Genomic DNA, 15,918 nt, shown 5'->3' with positions numbered 1-15,918 from the left:
TTAAATGGTTTATATATAAGCAGTTTCATATTTAAATATATTCAGAGATAGACTAAGAATATAAAGTAAATGGGCAATACATAAAAATTAGCAACAAACTGATAAAAATATTCTAAAATATAATCTGGTAGTATGTATAAAAATCTAAATGTACAAACACTTCAGCTTATCATTTTCTTTCTATTATTTTATCCAAAGCATTAACCAGAGACTGCACAAGAAGTCTTGCGCAAAGATATTCATCGTGTTTTCATAATAGCAAAATATTGGCAAACAAGTTAAATTTTTAACATTAGAAGATTCTCTGTGTGAATGTCACATTATATCAATTTGATGAACTATTACATATCAATTAAAATTAAAAAGTCAAGAATGACTTTAAAAAATTGGTAATTCTGGATAAAGGGTATATAGGAACTTTTTGTACTACTCTTGCAACTTTCCTGTAAGTTTAAAATTATACCAACATTAAAAAGATTTAAAATATGCATGCGAAAGGTCTTTTTTAAACACTTAAATATAGCATGAAGTAAACACTGTTATCCCCATCCTGTAGATGAAGAAAGTGAGGAAAGTATGAGAGACTTAGAAAATGCGAGTGGGACCAGCTTTGAGAAGCTCAGGAGGGTGTCTCTCGGCACCCAGGGGGAGTTACTCCCTGAAGGGTGAGCGGAGAGGGTGGTCGGCGTTGGGTTACGTGAGACTGGTCCCAAATCAGACAACAAGTTGGCCAACAGAGGGAGAGGCCCCTCATTTGCTCTGTTTTCCACTAAGCCTCTGTAGGAATGAACAGGAAAGGAATGAGGTGTCAGAGGCTGCAAAAGAAAGGGCAGCAGGCCGGGCGCGGTGGCTCACGCCTGTAATCCTAGCACTCTGGGAGGCTGAGGCAGGAGGATTGCTTGAGCCCAGGAGTTTGAGGTTGCTGTGAGCTAGGCTGACGCCACGGCACTTTAGCCCGGGCAACACAGTGAGACTCTGTCTCAAAAAAAAAAAAAAAAAAAAAAAAGGACAGCAGAACTGGGCAGTTAGATGGGGGAAGGAAGAATTGAGAAAGATGTTTCTGGAAACAGGAGTTGACTATGGGGAGATGGGGACCAGGTGGGAGGAAGACCTACATTTCACTATGTACCTGTTGGACCTTAAGACTATGAACCATGCGTATGTCACAGTCCTTATAGAGGCACTTTCTGATGGTAATGGCAAAAAAAGGCAAGAGGCAAAGGTGTTTGAGACCAGAACTGGATTCAGTTTTCAATCTGTTGTTGTTTGTGGTGCTTGCCTAGACACAGAAATATGTCCAGCAGGTACCTGGAAGCTGGCACCTGAGGCTTCATGGCAGAGGTGGTGACTGAAGGCTTGGGGACATGGGACACTACTGGGAAAGAGCAAAGAGGGAGAAGAATGCAAAGTGCCTTCCCTTTCCCTGGATAAGAATGACCACCATAAAGGAAAAGGGCTGCCACACGGCTGGATGCTACAGGGAGGCCAAGGAAGACACCACTGCATGGCTCCGGGTGACACTTCTGGAACTTTACTCTGAGGCTGGGGGTGGGAGAAGGAGGGAGGGAAGGTGTGAGGCATGAATGAAGGGAGGCGGTGGGCATGGAACTCTTCTATGTTCTTCAGTGCAGGGGCATAAAGACTAAGACCTATTCTTGGAGAGGGAACACCTGAGCATGCTGGAGCCCAGTCCATGAAGTCTGAGGGGAGAGACTTTTTGATACGAGGACCCTGAATTAGACGAGGTTCTGGCAGAGGCTGAAGGGATTCTAGTTGAGTCTCTAGAATGATTTGCGATTTGGGACAACTGCATTCCCTTGATCAGTGGTTCTCAAACCTAAGATTCCATCAAAACCTCTTGGGGGTTCTTTTTACAAACGTAGGGTCTGGGTTCCACAGCCAGGATCTGCAGTGGAGCCGCCCTCGTTAGAGGTGCAGATGCATGTGGTCAACAGATCCCGCTGCCTAAGGAGGGGAAAAAAAAGGGCTCCTCGGCCAAAGTCAAGAAAAAACACTGCTTGTTGCCAATATAGTGCCACAAACTCCTGACGGGGATTATGAAAAGCTAGTTGAAGAGGCAGAGAGGTGATGGCTATAGGTGTATCTTATTTAAAGGTAAAAGCAAACTCAGTTTTTCTGACTACAGAACTTTATAATGTTATCCTTTGAGCTTTGAAGTCACTTATAAGGCCTGTTATTTCCTAATGCAGTCCCCTCTTTATTTTCCTAATCTGTAATTATTTTTCTTATGGTTTTTATTATTTGTCCGTAAGCTCCACATGGGACAATGTCAGTCTCTGTTCACTGCTGTACCTTTTCTTAGTGCAGTTCCCACCAGGAACCAAACACACAAAGGTAATGACATTCTTTGGATTCAATTCTATCCAGCGTGCAGCAGAAGAGGAAGGCAAGGCTGGATGCCTGGTGGAGCGAGTGGAATCACGCTCCAGAACCCCAACTTTACTTACTTACTAAACAAACAAACAAATAAATAGCAGTGAAAGGTGATCCATGCACAGCTAGAGCCTCTTCCTGCTCAGCAAAGCTCAGCCCGAGAGGACCCATTTGCCTTCTCGTGAACCCACCACACACATTCTGAAGTATGTTCCACTGGGCCAGCAAGAATGCTGAAGATCAAGCCCAAGTTCAGGCACCAAAGAGCCCCCGGGGAACCTGGTTCTCACTAAGGCTTTCAAACCAAAGTAACGAAATAGAGCTCCCCGAGCAGAACACAGCCCATAAGACGAGAGAAGCAAAGATGTTGACTGACACCCCAGACAGGAGCATTTGGTCAAGGAAATCATTTCCTGGAGAGATTCTGAAAAATCAAATGTACTCAGAAAAAGCGCTCACTCACCTTGCTCACTGAGAGGGGGACACGTGCTATACCAGTAGAGCAAGCTAAGGCCTGGCTCTCCAGACAGACCCCAAACAACGGGGAGAGGGTGCCGCTGAAGGAACAGAGGAGAAAGGGGCTCTAGTCTAAACGCCCAGGACGGATTCAGTGCTGGTCTCCTTGCCGGCCTGGCCTGATCCATGGGATGGCAAAGAACATTTGCAGGGACAGACTGGGCTCTGCACACCAGTTCTCCTCCACTTAGTAGCTCTGCCACGGTGGGCAAGTTTTCCATCTCCTAAGCCTCAGTTTCCCTTCTGTAGAATGGAGATGATACCAGTTCTCACCTCAAAAGGTTGCTATGAGAATGAAACTGGATGATGCATTCAAAGCACACAGCTCAGAGCTTGGCACAATCTACAGTCTTAATAAATGTTTGCTATTAACTACTAGTTCTTGTCCACCAGCTGTGATCTATATGGTCCCACTTTCTTGGCGACTCAATGATGCAGGTATGTGCATGAAATCCAAACCAGGTTCAGCAGATGAAAGGGAAGGCCGGCCCTCAGGCTTACAACTCTAAAATAACTTAAGCTAATTTATCTAAATGCATTAGTTCTGCAACGGGAGTTGAAGATTTTCACATTAAGGGGCGGGGGGGGGGGAGGAAGCTCAAATCTCTGATTCCTAACCCATTAAGAAGGAAAAAACAAGATAGGTAGAGAAAAGGGCCAGCTGCCAAACATCAAGGTACCTGACATTCCCCCAAGTATCTACTTTTCTACCTCCTGCAACTGCTTTTTTTAATACTTCCTGAATCATCTCAATTTTTCCAAGTAGAGCTGTATAAGTGTTAAGTTTTAAAATGAAATCTGACATTCCTATGGCACTTGTGCCCTTTACAAAGTATTTTCACTTAATCTCATTCTCAGCTCTGTAAGTGCCTGTGAGGAAGGCAGATGTTTACCTACAGCTGTGGTTCTCCAATGTGGCTGCAACCTAGAATCAACTGGGGACTGTCTATGGCCCAGGCCATAACCCAGGCCAATTAAGCCAGCATCTCTGGGGGTGGGCACGGGTATTTTTAGCATTCTTCTCCAGTGTTCTGACAATTCCAACATGCAGCAGAAGTTGGGAGCCTCTCGCTGTTCCTATTGTTCCTCCAGCTCCAAAGACGCCTTCTCACATTCTCTGTTGGAGAAAGGAGATCAAGGGCCCCTACTGCCCCACTGCAGAGCGGTGGAGACCAGAGCTCGGGAAGGGTTAAGTGATTTGCTAAGAGGAAAAGCCAGAGACAGAATCGAAAACTACTGACTGGGGAGCACTCCACCCTGGCTGTGTGCTCCCACTGCATGCCAGCCACCGAGCTACCCATGACCCCAAATGGAGAGGCTGCGCTGCTCTTCCGCAGCGTAAAGTGCTGTGGATCCTGGGCCAGAGAGGTGGGGCAGGCATTTCTAAACTTCGTCTGTGAGCTGAATCTCGATGCCAAAAGGATGTCAAGCAATGGTGGGGGCCTAGAGAAGGGAGTGTGGAGGTTCACTGTGGCCAGTGAGGATTTGGGGATAATACTGAAATGTTCACAGGCCAGTTAAGACCATTTCAACTGGCTACATATACCTGTGCTCAGAAGGTTCTGCAGTCTCGGCCAATTTCTGCCATCCAATCACTAACAAAATATCTCAGGTCATTCTTGCTGCAAACACTTGGCCAGTGGTTCACAGACGTGAGTGGGCAGCAGCGTCACCTGGAAGGCTCGTTAAAACACAGATTGCTGGGGTCCACCCGCCGAGTTTCTGACTCAGTAGGTCTAACGTGGGACATGAGAATCTGTGTTTCTAACAGGTTCTCAGGTGAAGCTGATATACTGGTCTGGAACCACAGTTTAAGAACCATTGTACCAGGGCACAAACCATGGGGTGCCTGGTGACCAGTAAAAACCCAGGGTCTTCCACTGGCTGTTGGCAATGTTTGTTTCATGCTAGCAAAAGAAATAAACCACTTAAGCTGGTGTTGAAACTCCTTGAGCTATAAAGAGACCTCTTAATATTCCTGCCTAGCAAAAGTCGTCGTCCACTGGGAAGAAGTCTATCGTCTTAGGCATGACCAGTTTTTCTAAGGAACAGTTTTCTCAGAGAGAAACAAGAAGAAAGTGGTTTATGTCCAAAAAATCTGGTCCTCAAAATATGTGCATTGAGCAGTAACTATACAACTATAGAGAAAGCTATAAAATGTACTAGGGAGGGTGTAATTGCTGCAGTTAGAACTGCCAGGTCAGTGGAACTTGAATACAATGAGACCTCTAATGTGATTCTTACTAACCCCATGAGGTAGATTCTAATTTATTCTCATTTTGCAAATGAAGAAATGGAGGCTCAGGAGGGCTTCAGTAACTTGACCAAGGTCACAGAACTAGTAAGTGACAAAAGTATGTAACATTCAAGTAGTGGTCAAGGGGAACAGCAATGGATAAGGGGTCCCTAGAGGGTTGTTGCGAGGATTCCATGAGAGGAAGGATTTGCCCTTCCCCACACCTCCCTCCCTGCACTTCCTAGAGTTGAAGTAGAGAAAGTTCCCAGGGGTATAGGGAGCCCAGGGAGGGTGTCCTGGCTCAGTTCCACTGAGAAACAGGGAGGGGTATTTCCTCTGCTCCTGCCATGACCATATAAATTCTATATATTCTAATTAAAGGAAACTCCCTTCTGGCTTTTGGAATCCCCTCACACTGCCTGCTTCCCTGTGCTTTATTTCTTAATGGGGGTAAAAAAAGGAAAACCCTATAGGATTTTGTTACCACTCAGGCTTTGGTCAGCAAAAGAATAGAACGATGACATGTTCCTAGCGATCGCAGTGATGCAGGTCAATGGTCTTTATGCATGGGACCATCTCCTTTAGCCGTCTTAGCATAGGGAAGAGGACCAAGTTATCTCACCTGTCTTCAGTTTCCTCACCTGTAAAATAGGGACAATATAGTCCCCCCTCCTACACTATTGTGAGGATTCAGTGAGTCAATATATCAGTTGGTTTTGAAAGTGGCGAGCACAGACCAGCAGCATCACCTGGGGACCTGTTGGAAATGCACATTCTCAGGCCCCACCTGGATTCACTGACTCAGACTCCAGGTGTTTAACAAGTCCTCCAGGTTCTGGTGCTTCCTCAAGTTTGACAGCCGCTGCTGTTGAACACAAGCTCTACGAGGACAAGGACTTTTGTTGATTAATTTTCGTTGGATTAATCACTACCGAAGCCCCTGTGCCAGAACAATGCCTGGCACATCAGAGGCATGCCCTCCAGGAAGTATTTGTTGAATGAATGAATGAATGCATCCAGATGAAACAGGAGAGGGAGGAAACCGAGGCTCCGAGGGCTTGGTATGTCTACTGTATTTGCACAGTTTGATGACTAGCTGTGTCTCTCACTAATTTGTAGTAAAGTCTGACTTGGAGACTCTGTTGTTTTCACCATTGCCTTCCCGGCACTTAACCCAGCTCATCACAGCAAGCTCTTCATAACACAAAGGTCTCCCAGCTCCAAATCTAGGTTCACACCACCATTGTCAACAGGTGTCATAGACAAATCTGTCCCCCATCTTCCTAAGATGGGTAAAAGAATTCCACAGAACACCAAGACCCTGGTCATAATGCAATTTATCTGTTTAACTATTTGCCAGGCTCCATCACCCACACTGCAGCAGGGACTTTGCTCTTCGGTGCACAACGGAGTACAGTAGCCACTCCATAAATACCTGCTAAGTGAATGGGCAACCCTGGCTGGGTGGGACGTGATAAATACCAATGCCCTTCTGCACCACCATCATGCTAAAATCAGCAGGTCCTCCAACAGCTCTCCAACCGTGCACGAGGGAAGACCGAGTGAAGGGACATGGTATCAAAGCAGTTACAAATGAATTCCAGAGACCTCCAGTTCCTGCCTCAGCTCTTTGAGCTCTGCCATGACAACTGCAATTCATTAACCCTGATTCACACACAGCCCTGAACTGGCAAGAGTCGCTGCTTCACTCTAGAAATTCCAAAGAAGGGCTTGTCTTCGATAAGGGCAGGGGTGGGGGGTAGTTTATTGATTTATTTATGTAATGAGTGCTGTCAAGGTGGTTTGCAAGCTCTAATATCAATGTGGCTCAGGTGAGCCATGGCCCATCAGGAAGAGACTTGAGTTGGCAAGGAAGAAACAAGGGTTTTAGTTCTGCCAATGTACAGGAGGGTAAGTTAGCCTAACTAGTAAGAGCTCCCATGTGAAAGCATGATGTGCACTAGGCATTTTGCTGAGACTTGCCATGGCGGGTGTCATCTCGTCCCAACCACAACCTTCCGAGTAGGTCGGTCCTACGCTTATCCTTGTTTTACAGCTGAGGAGAAAGAACTGGTTCAAGGTCACTTACTGTTTGTAAGAGAGAGGGCCAGACTTGACTCAGTGTCCTCCGATGATCGTTATGAAGGTCTTATCTACCGCAGGGAATAGTGTGATGTGTCAAACCAATGTTTGGCTGGAACCACACACACTTTTTTCTCCTCTGTAGTTGAAAGGTCCCTTTCTTTTTGGCTTCCCCTCTCTCTCCTCTCTTCCTCTCTCCAAACTCACTGAAAAGACTTCGGTGGTGACAGGAGCAAGGCTTTGAAATCAAACCTAGATTCAGATGCCAACTCTACCCCTCTCTACCTGTGTGACCTTGAGCTTGTCGCTTCTCTCAGCCTGTTTCCCCATTTGAAAAATGCCAGAAAAATACGGATGAGCAACAGTACTTAGCACATGACAGCCACTGGCTAAACATCAGTAAAAGTCACCAGGATTATTTACTATCATTTTCTCCAGGTGCCAGTTATTGTTCCATTAGTGACACAAAGACAGACAATGCACTTGTAAGAAATTCCTGGAATACACAGCGAAATGCTCAGAGCCCTGTCTAAGAACAGCCGCGACAGATGCGGGATCGAAAGGCTGTCCCAGAGTCATCTCATCCTAGCAGCCACCTGATGCCCATATCTCGATATTTTATCCCTCCAAGCCCGTTACCCGTCAGTGGGTCCCAGGGGCTGCCCGGTGACTAATGGAACAAGGAACCGCCACTGGGCGGGGAGGAAGGCGGTGTGGGGGCCTCCACCAAAACAGGCCCAGGCAACAGCAGGCAGCCGACTGGGGAAAGTCAGCAGCTGCTGTTGGCCTGGTGTCCTCACTGCCAGAGAGTGATGAATGGAGCAAGAGAAGAAAAAAAAAAAAAGCCAACAAAGGTGTCTCTAATCTTGATGCAGCTTCATTTTTTTTTCTGGCTGACCATTGAGCAAGAACTTAAGCCTCCATCCCTTTTCTTTGGCAGACATTTGAAACTGAAAGATCCCATTTCTTCCTAACAGCAAGATGTCATGGGTAGAAGCATTGAGGCTGCAATTGGGGGGTGGCATGTGACCCACCAGCCTTGTCCCTTTTTCTTCCCCTCCTCCCCCACTCTCCAGTTCACCCCCTCATCCCTGTCCAGCATCTTTACAGCACGTTCTCCCTACATGACGACAGTTAACGCCTGCCCCCTACCCCCAGTACTTTGGTGAGAAGTTTTCTGCTTAGGAGCTAGAGGTTAAACAGCCTGCTGATGGAGGTTTAATAACAAAATGCCACTGTATCCTGTTTCTTCCTTTTCTCTTCCTTCATCTGACTCTGAAATAGGGATTCAAGGCAGCTGAGAGGTTTGGCAGCTGCAGCAACCAGAGCCTTTTGCTGTTCTACCTAACGGTGTGGGGCCGGCTGCCCTCTCTGTGCTGGGAGAGGCATGGCGAGAGTTTTTCACATGGACTCAGCCCAGATCCAGCCCTCAGCCCTGTCCAAGTGGAAGTGCTTTCCTTACAAATACTGAGGAACTGGTGACAGAGATGTCACTGAGCCACTTCTCCACATGAAGTGGATCCCTCTTATGCAGGGCCCCTCACTGAGCTGTAGGCTGCAGATCCTCATCACCTAGAGCTAGATGTGGCTGCAAAGAGCTCCTTATACACAGCACGTACAGCCACCTGCCAAGAGCTTGGCATTCCCCTGTAAATGCCACCAAAACCTGATCGAGGCTTCTTCCACCCAGGGAGCTCCGTGGCAACACGGTGGTCACCTCCAACTCTCACTTATTCTAGCCCTGTATCTCCTTACCTGCACACGAACTTAGCGTGCCAACCTTCCCGGTAACTAAGGCAACCTGATTCTCTTCCCTTCAAAAGGGCAGTGTTTCTTTCACAGCTACCTGGGACCCCAGGGAATTGGAAAATCAGGTCAGTCTGGCTAAGCCCTCTCCCTGGAAGGGGGAGGTATGGTGACAGAGAGTAGCTGCCCAGGCTACTCACTCCCTGGCTGTTGGGAGCACTTACCCAAGCGACTCGGGGAGGACTGTGAACTCCCTTGCAAGCACTGCATCCTTCAGAGTCCCTCTGCCTCCATCTCTATTCTCTTGTCCCCAGAGCTCAGGTTAGTAGGCTGCTCCCAGAAGGTAGAGTTTATGCCAGTCTCCTGCCATGAGGATCTCACTGGCTTCTCCAGTTAAGGCTCCTTAGTAACATCTCTCCCTGAGATCCATATTAGGTTCGTCCATTGTAAAAATAAATGTTAACGGCCGGGCACAGTGGCTCACGCCTGTAAGCCTAGCTCTCTGGGAGGCTGAGGCGGGCGGGTTGTTTGAGCTCAGGAGTTCGAAACCAGCCTGAGCAAGAGCGAGACACCGTCTCTACTAAAAATAGAAAGAAATTAATTGGACAACTAAAAATATATAGAGAAAAAATTAGCCGGGCATGGTGGCGCATGCCTGTAGTCCCAGCTACTCGGGAGGCTGAGGCAGGAGGATCGCTTGAGCCCAGGAGTTTGAGGTTGCTGTGAGCTAGGATGACTCCATGGCACTCTAGCCGGGGCAACACAGTGAGACTCTGTCTCAAAAAAAAAATAAAAAATAAAAAATAAATGTTAACTCTCAACCCCAGCTGTCTCTGGGGCCCTGAAATGCATTAGTAAGCCAGGGCGGAGCCAGACCAGTTACTTTACCTTCTTAATTTCCTCATCCGAAGATGGACTAACCTCCCGTAATTGTTGAAAGGATGAAATGAGATCATAATATAAAATGCTTAGACCAGTGAACAGTAGAGAGTAAACATTCAATACATGTTAGCATTTTTTATTATTTTATTCATTTGTGGGTTCCCAGATCTCTTATTTCTTCCTGTTATCTTTACTAGTGCTTTTTAATCTCATTTCTTAATAACTGACACAGGAAGCTCCCATACACGGTAGATTCCCATGGAATGTGTGGATCTTAAACTCAAGCCTTGGACAGACAAGACAAGCCCTCTAATAACTTGTATATAAGTATTAGCATTATAGATCATAGGTATTAGTGGATCATTCAGAGAAAAATCATGGAGAATAGAGGCTTTGGGTAAATTCTCTGGCAGGCTAGTTATAACTCCCGCTTAAGAAAGCGTGTTGGAATGCAAATTGGTGGAAAGTGACATTAGTCTGACAGTAACCCTAAATCCATTTTAAGTGATTATAAAAATAGTAATTCACTTACAATCACTGGTACTTTAATCATCCGACATATAGCAAATTCCTATGACTCGATTCACAAACGATTGTGACACCACAAAGAACACTCGCTGGTCCACACAGTCAAAAAGGATTACGAACAATAACTCAGCCACAAGCATAAAACATACCCGAATTATTACCATTGATCAGGAGAACCTGGATCTGATTTTTAGGGAAAAGTTTACGTAAGAGAAAGAGGAAAGAAAACCTTTGCTAGACTCAAGGTTGGCATTTACTTGCTGTGTGACCTTGTCGAGTCACTTTTTTCTGCACTTCAATTTCATTGGTGATATGAGAGCCTTGGATTTCATGACCAAAAAGGTCCACTCCAGCTTCAAAGCTGGGTGGAGGTGTAGCCTCCACTCGACACAGGTGTTTCACGGGTACTTTCTAAAAAAAGTTAAAAGAACTGGCATTCCTGAGGGCCCCCTGCGTGTCAGACCATGCTAGCTATCCTACCCATTTTCACTTATTTAATGCTCATAACTATCCCTGAGGGTTTATATGCATTTCCCCATTCATTAGAAGACAAATCCAAGTTTCAGAGAGAATATGTCACTTGCCAAGGTCACTCAGGTAGCATGGAGCAGATCCAAGATTCCAGTATCCACACTTGCCCTCTGGTTGCCCATGACCTGGCCACACCAAAATAGTCACAAGTAAGGGAAATCATGTCTGTCCCAACTCCATATCCCAAGGTCAAATTCCTCTGCTCCTTAGTGGAGCAGAGGTCTTGATTCCACAACTAATCCAGTAGGAAGCTGAATGGGGCAGTGGTTAGAAACACGGGTTCTGCAGTCAGCCTGCCTGGTATTCACATCACAGCTCCACGAAAGTTGAGGAGCTTCACCAAACTTGGCCTTCCTGGGCCTCAGGTAATTCAGGTACCTAGTCCCAGGGCTGTCAGGAGAATTTAAAGAAGTAACCTATGTAAAGCTCTCAGCAGAGCACCTGAATATAGCAAATGCTCAATCATTATCTGCTACCTAGCTACACAGGAGGGCTTGCATGGTGAGAAGCAGTCTCCAAGCTAATCTACAGCAGGAGTTATGAGCCTAGGGTTGATGAGGCTCCTAAAATTATGTGCAAAAACCTTTGCTTGCGCTGTTCTCTGGGAAGGGTCCTGAACCTCTATCAGAGTCTCATAAACGTCTGTGACCTGAAGGAGGTTAAGATCTTTTGAATGCTGTAGACCCAACTTCCTAACATGTAAATTATTTCTGAAATAATAAGGTTAGCAGAAGATCTTGATCATGAGAGAATTTGCTGGGTCCTCTCAGCATGGCCTCTCCAGTCATGTGGGCCTCCAGCACTTATCACACGGAGCCAGAAACTGCCCAGAATTCCCAGGTGGTTCCTACAAGAAGGTCCACAGAACAAACTGGAATCAGGCTGCAGGAACCCTCCTCTGGGAGGGTCAGCCCAATGATCCATTTTTCCTCAGAGAGCAATCGGTACATTTGTTTTTGCATACCACGAAGTTAAATACACGGGTCGCTGGCCCTTTGCTGGGAGTTTCCAGAAGCACCCAGAGTTACTCTGCAAAAGCAGCACAGCTCCAAGGGCTGTTCAGGCCTGAGCCACAGCACCTGATTCCCAAAGGACCCGTCACCTTCCCAGGCTGGCCTTGACCCAGGAAGAGCCGGTGCAGCGCTGGAGTCTCTAGTCCAGTGGGCAGGGCCCAAGCTGCCCACTGGACCCTCTCTGGTTGTTGGGACAACCGTCCTCAGGAATTTCGGCCTCCCCGTCTTCCCCTGGGTGAGAAGGGGAGAGGGTTGGCAAGGCTGGCTGCTTGGCTGCTCTTCCAACCCCCTGGTGAAAGGGGAAGCTGAAAACTGGATTCCCTACCCCCAGCAGCTCCAGGCCGGACAGCACACAAAATAGCTCAGCCCCAGAGGGAGGAATGTGCCAAGACATTCTTTAGGGTTGGTAACCGGAGACGCTATTTTGTCCTCAGTGGCTAAGAAATCACTTTTCTAACCGAAGGACCATTTGGCTTACTTCTTTTAAATTCAGGGGAATAGGCGGGCATCCCCATGATTCAGGTAAGGAAAAAGCCAAGGCAAACACAAACACACGCCCATACACAAACACACACACTCAAGGAGTGGAATTTTTTTTTAATGATTTTTTGTTCCACAGCATTAACCAGTGGCAGGAATGTAACTACCTTGGCATTTATCTCCCCACTCCACAACACCCGAAAGTAAGTCTGGCTCTTTTTAGCTTTGTTAAATGTTTTCCTCCTCTTCCTAACAGCCCATCCCCATCACCCCCTCTGCCCCCATGGAGTCAGGAGGGATAAGGAGAGGTAGAGGGCCTGAAATCATATCTGAGAGCTGACAAGTCCTTGGAGACCATCTAACCAATTCTCATCTCTCATCCATGGAGCACTCAAACCTCAGAGAGGTCAAGTGATTTGCTCAAGGCCACACAGGCAGGACTACAAGGTAGAAATCCCTAATGAGGTGTGTTGGAGGGAAATTCCAGAGAACCACAAGTGAATGTCCTTTGCTCAGCTCTTTCCCAAAACGTTCAAAGGTGGCAGTGACCCCAAGGGTTGAACTGAGATCCTCAGGGCCCCAAATTCAGGGACCCCACGCCAGCCCAGTGCAGGTGGGAAAACAGAGAGGTTCAAAGATGAAGCCTTAAAAACCAATGACTTCTCAGGGAAAGAAGGTGAGGAGCTCAGTCAAGTGCCTGTGTGTTTCTGATGCCTCTCCACTGCCTGCCACTCTGCTGCAAAACAAAGGCTGGGGCCGTAGGCTGGCCATGGTAACTAGCTAAATTACGACACTGGGTTTTTCCCCCACTTGCTGGATTTTTTAAGGTCGCCTTCTGTTTATAACAATAAATATTACTAGTTTCCCATTTGTGAAAATAGTACAAAAATTTTAAAAGTGAGTTGATCTAAAATCAAGTATTAAACAAGAACAGGTGGATACAGCAAAAAATCATGAAGGTGGTCCACATAAAACTATAATTGGGGAGAGTGTGTTCTAGCCAAGTCAGTTCTCTACAGAAGCTACATGCTTGCCTTCTTTCAAGGAAAAAGAATTCCTGTTGTTTGAGAGAGGCTTCCTATCTTGGTATTATCCCTCAGAGCCCTAGAGAAGTCCCTAGATGCATCATTATCAGTGAAGGTGGGAGCTGTCCGAGCCCTCCGACACGACATCCAACCGCTAACAGCACACCGGCCTCAGTAAGCTTTACAGGGACCTACACTGAGGGAGGACATGTAAGCTTGAACTTGTGTCTGCTCTGAAGAGAGGACAAGGAAAGGGGCTACCAAGTTCACCAACATGGTAACAGAGCTCTGGGGAGTGGGGGAAAAGTGTGTCTGGATGACAAGTTTAGACGTTAGAACTTCAGAGCTATAAAGAACTTGGTGTATGCAGAGTGGCAGAAATAGCAGAATACTTGAGCAAATCACACTTCTGGGCTTCAGATCTTCTCTTATGTTTTAAAAGGGTAGTAGGACTCAGATCTTCCAAGTGTCTTCTAACTTTTAAGGAGTCCCACTGTTACTCCTTCCCCTCCAAGCAAACCATGCATCTAACAAATATGGAAACTGAGGTTCAGAGGTTAAAGCAGCTTGCCTAAGAGACATTCCCTAGCATTAAAAATTTCTCTTCGCGATTACATTAATGAGATATTCAGCATGGTGCTGAGCATAGAGAAAGCACCTAGGAAATGCTGAATGAACCAATCAACATAACTGCTCACAAAACCTGCTGGGACTCTTAACTCTAATTTTCTTTCTGCTTTTTTTTTGTAACCCACATCTTGTACACTTCCGGGACTCCCCCATCCCAACCCCACAAGAAGAGTCCAAGAATTTCACCCAGGTTGCTTTACAGGGAAGCGACCCCCAAGGTCATAGACCAGGTGAAAAGTCCACATTCCTGAGCCACTCTGACTACAGACCTGTCAACAAAGAACAACAAAGTGGTCTGGGGGTGGAGAGGTGTTCCCTCTCAGGTGGTAACATGGTGAGGGTGTGTGTGTGCAAAGAAATGCCAGGCAATCAAAGCCAGGAGAAAGTCTGGAGAGCTAAGAGCCACACCGAGCCATCTCAGGCTCCACCTGCCTCAGCAAAATCATCTCACACTGCGGCCAGCCTGGTTCCCACCAAGGTCAGGACGCGCTGGTGCAGGGCTGAGGAGCCTCGGCCCCAGAGAGAAGAAGAAAGGGAGGAGAAAGAGGCGAGGGGCAGGGCTTTACCGGAGGCCTCTCACCTCCATCTGCATCCTAACAGCTTCCAAGTTGCTGCCAGATTCCTGGAGAACCCTTCTCCCTCATCTGCCCTCCCCGTCCTTCATTTCCTCCCCACCCCCGCGCTGCAGGACCCCCACGCCCTCCACGCTGCTCCGCTCTTCTCCGGAGCTACCGAGGCACCTGTCAAAAAACACACCCCAGGCTGCCTTCCCCTCCGCTGAGTGCCCTTCCAGTAGTCTCCCACGTAATCTTGGGTCCCTACTACCCGCTCCAAACCAGACGCCTCCCCATCCCCCTCCCCCCATGCTGGGGAAAGCCTCCCCGGGAAGAGCCGGCTTCACCCCGCCAGGTCGCTCCCCAGGCCCCTCCCGACCTCTCCTCCTAAAGGGGGCGGGGGCGGGGCTAGAGCTTAAGGTCAAAACTCTGGGCAGGTGCTGGCTGGGGCCTAAGTCCTGCCTCTGGGGATGGTGCTGGGGGCAGCCTGGGCCAGCTCACGGGCAGTCCCCTCCTCTCTGCAGCCCACCGGGGCAGGAGCTGCGCTCCAGGAGGTGGCGGGGGGTGGGGGCACTGAAGAGAGCGCAAGAGGCGCGCAGAGCTCCCGCGTCTCCTCCCCAGTCCCGGCCGGCGGCCCCAGGGGCAGGCGGGGACCCAGGCGGGGGTGCAGGGCAGAGGGGTTCCCGGGGTCTTACCTGTCCCGCGGGTCGATCCAGCTGGTGGTCCGGTTCGTGTGGTCTATGTAGTAGACCTTGCCGTCGAAGTCGCGCGCCTCCTCCCAGCCCTCCGGCAGGGGCAGCTCCGGCCGGGGCATCTTCCCGAGCGCGGCCCGCGCTCCCCCATGCAGCTCCCGGCCGCCGCGGGGGCTCAGCGGCTCCAGCCCGTCGCTTTCAGTCCGAGCGGCCGCCGAGGCACCATGGTCGAGGGGGTGGGGGTCTGGCGCCCGCGGATTGGGGGCCCTAGTGGGGGCCGGCCGGGGTGGCGCCGCTGTCCATGCGGCCCTGCGGCCCCGGCCTGGCGCCGCCCGCTCCTGCCGCCGCCGGCCTCTCACGCTGCCATGTGCGCCCGCAGCGGCGCGGTGCGGGCCCGGGTGCGCGCCCAGCCGGCCGGGCAGAGCAAGCCGAGCGCTGCCGCCGCCTGCCCTCCTCCGCGGCGCGGCGCGCTGCGCCCTCCACGCCGCCGCCGCCTGCGGCCGCCGCCTCCTTCTCCTCCCCCCCGCCGGGTGCCGTCCCTCCTCTGCGCTCCGCGCTTCTGCGCTCGCTGGGTTTGCGACTTCTGCCTCCGCCAGGTGCGGCTCGGGC

General features: G+C 48.9%; 1 protein-coding gene across 1 annotated transcript in view; it reads right to left on the bottom strand.

Moving 5' to 3' along the window:
- Positions 1-15,634, bottom strand: part of WWC1 (WW and C2 domain containing 1) — a 146,355-nt gene extending 130,721 nt beyond the window's left edge. The window contains exon 1 of the mRNA XM_012655765.1: positions 15,313-15,634. Within this exon, the coding sequence (XP_012511219.1) occupies positions 15,313-15,431 (119 nt within the window). The 5' untranslated portion in view covers positions 15,432-15,634. The remainder of the gene's footprint in view (positions 1-15,312) is intronic.
- Between the last annotated feature and the right edge of the window lie 284 nt (positions 15,635-15,918).

The sequence above is a fragment of the Propithecus coquereli genome, unplaced genomic scaffold, assembly GCF_000956105.1.
Source record: "Propithecus coquereli isolate 6110/MARCELLA unplaced genomic scaffold, Pcoq_1.0 Scaffold483, whole genome shotgun sequence".
In the NCBI taxonomy this organism is placed as follows: Eukaryota; Metazoa; Chordata; class Mammalia; order Primates; family Indriidae; genus Propithecus; species Propithecus coquereli.
The sequence above is the reverse complement of the archived record's forward strand: the minus strand, read 5'-3'. Positions and strand labels throughout refer to the sequence as shown.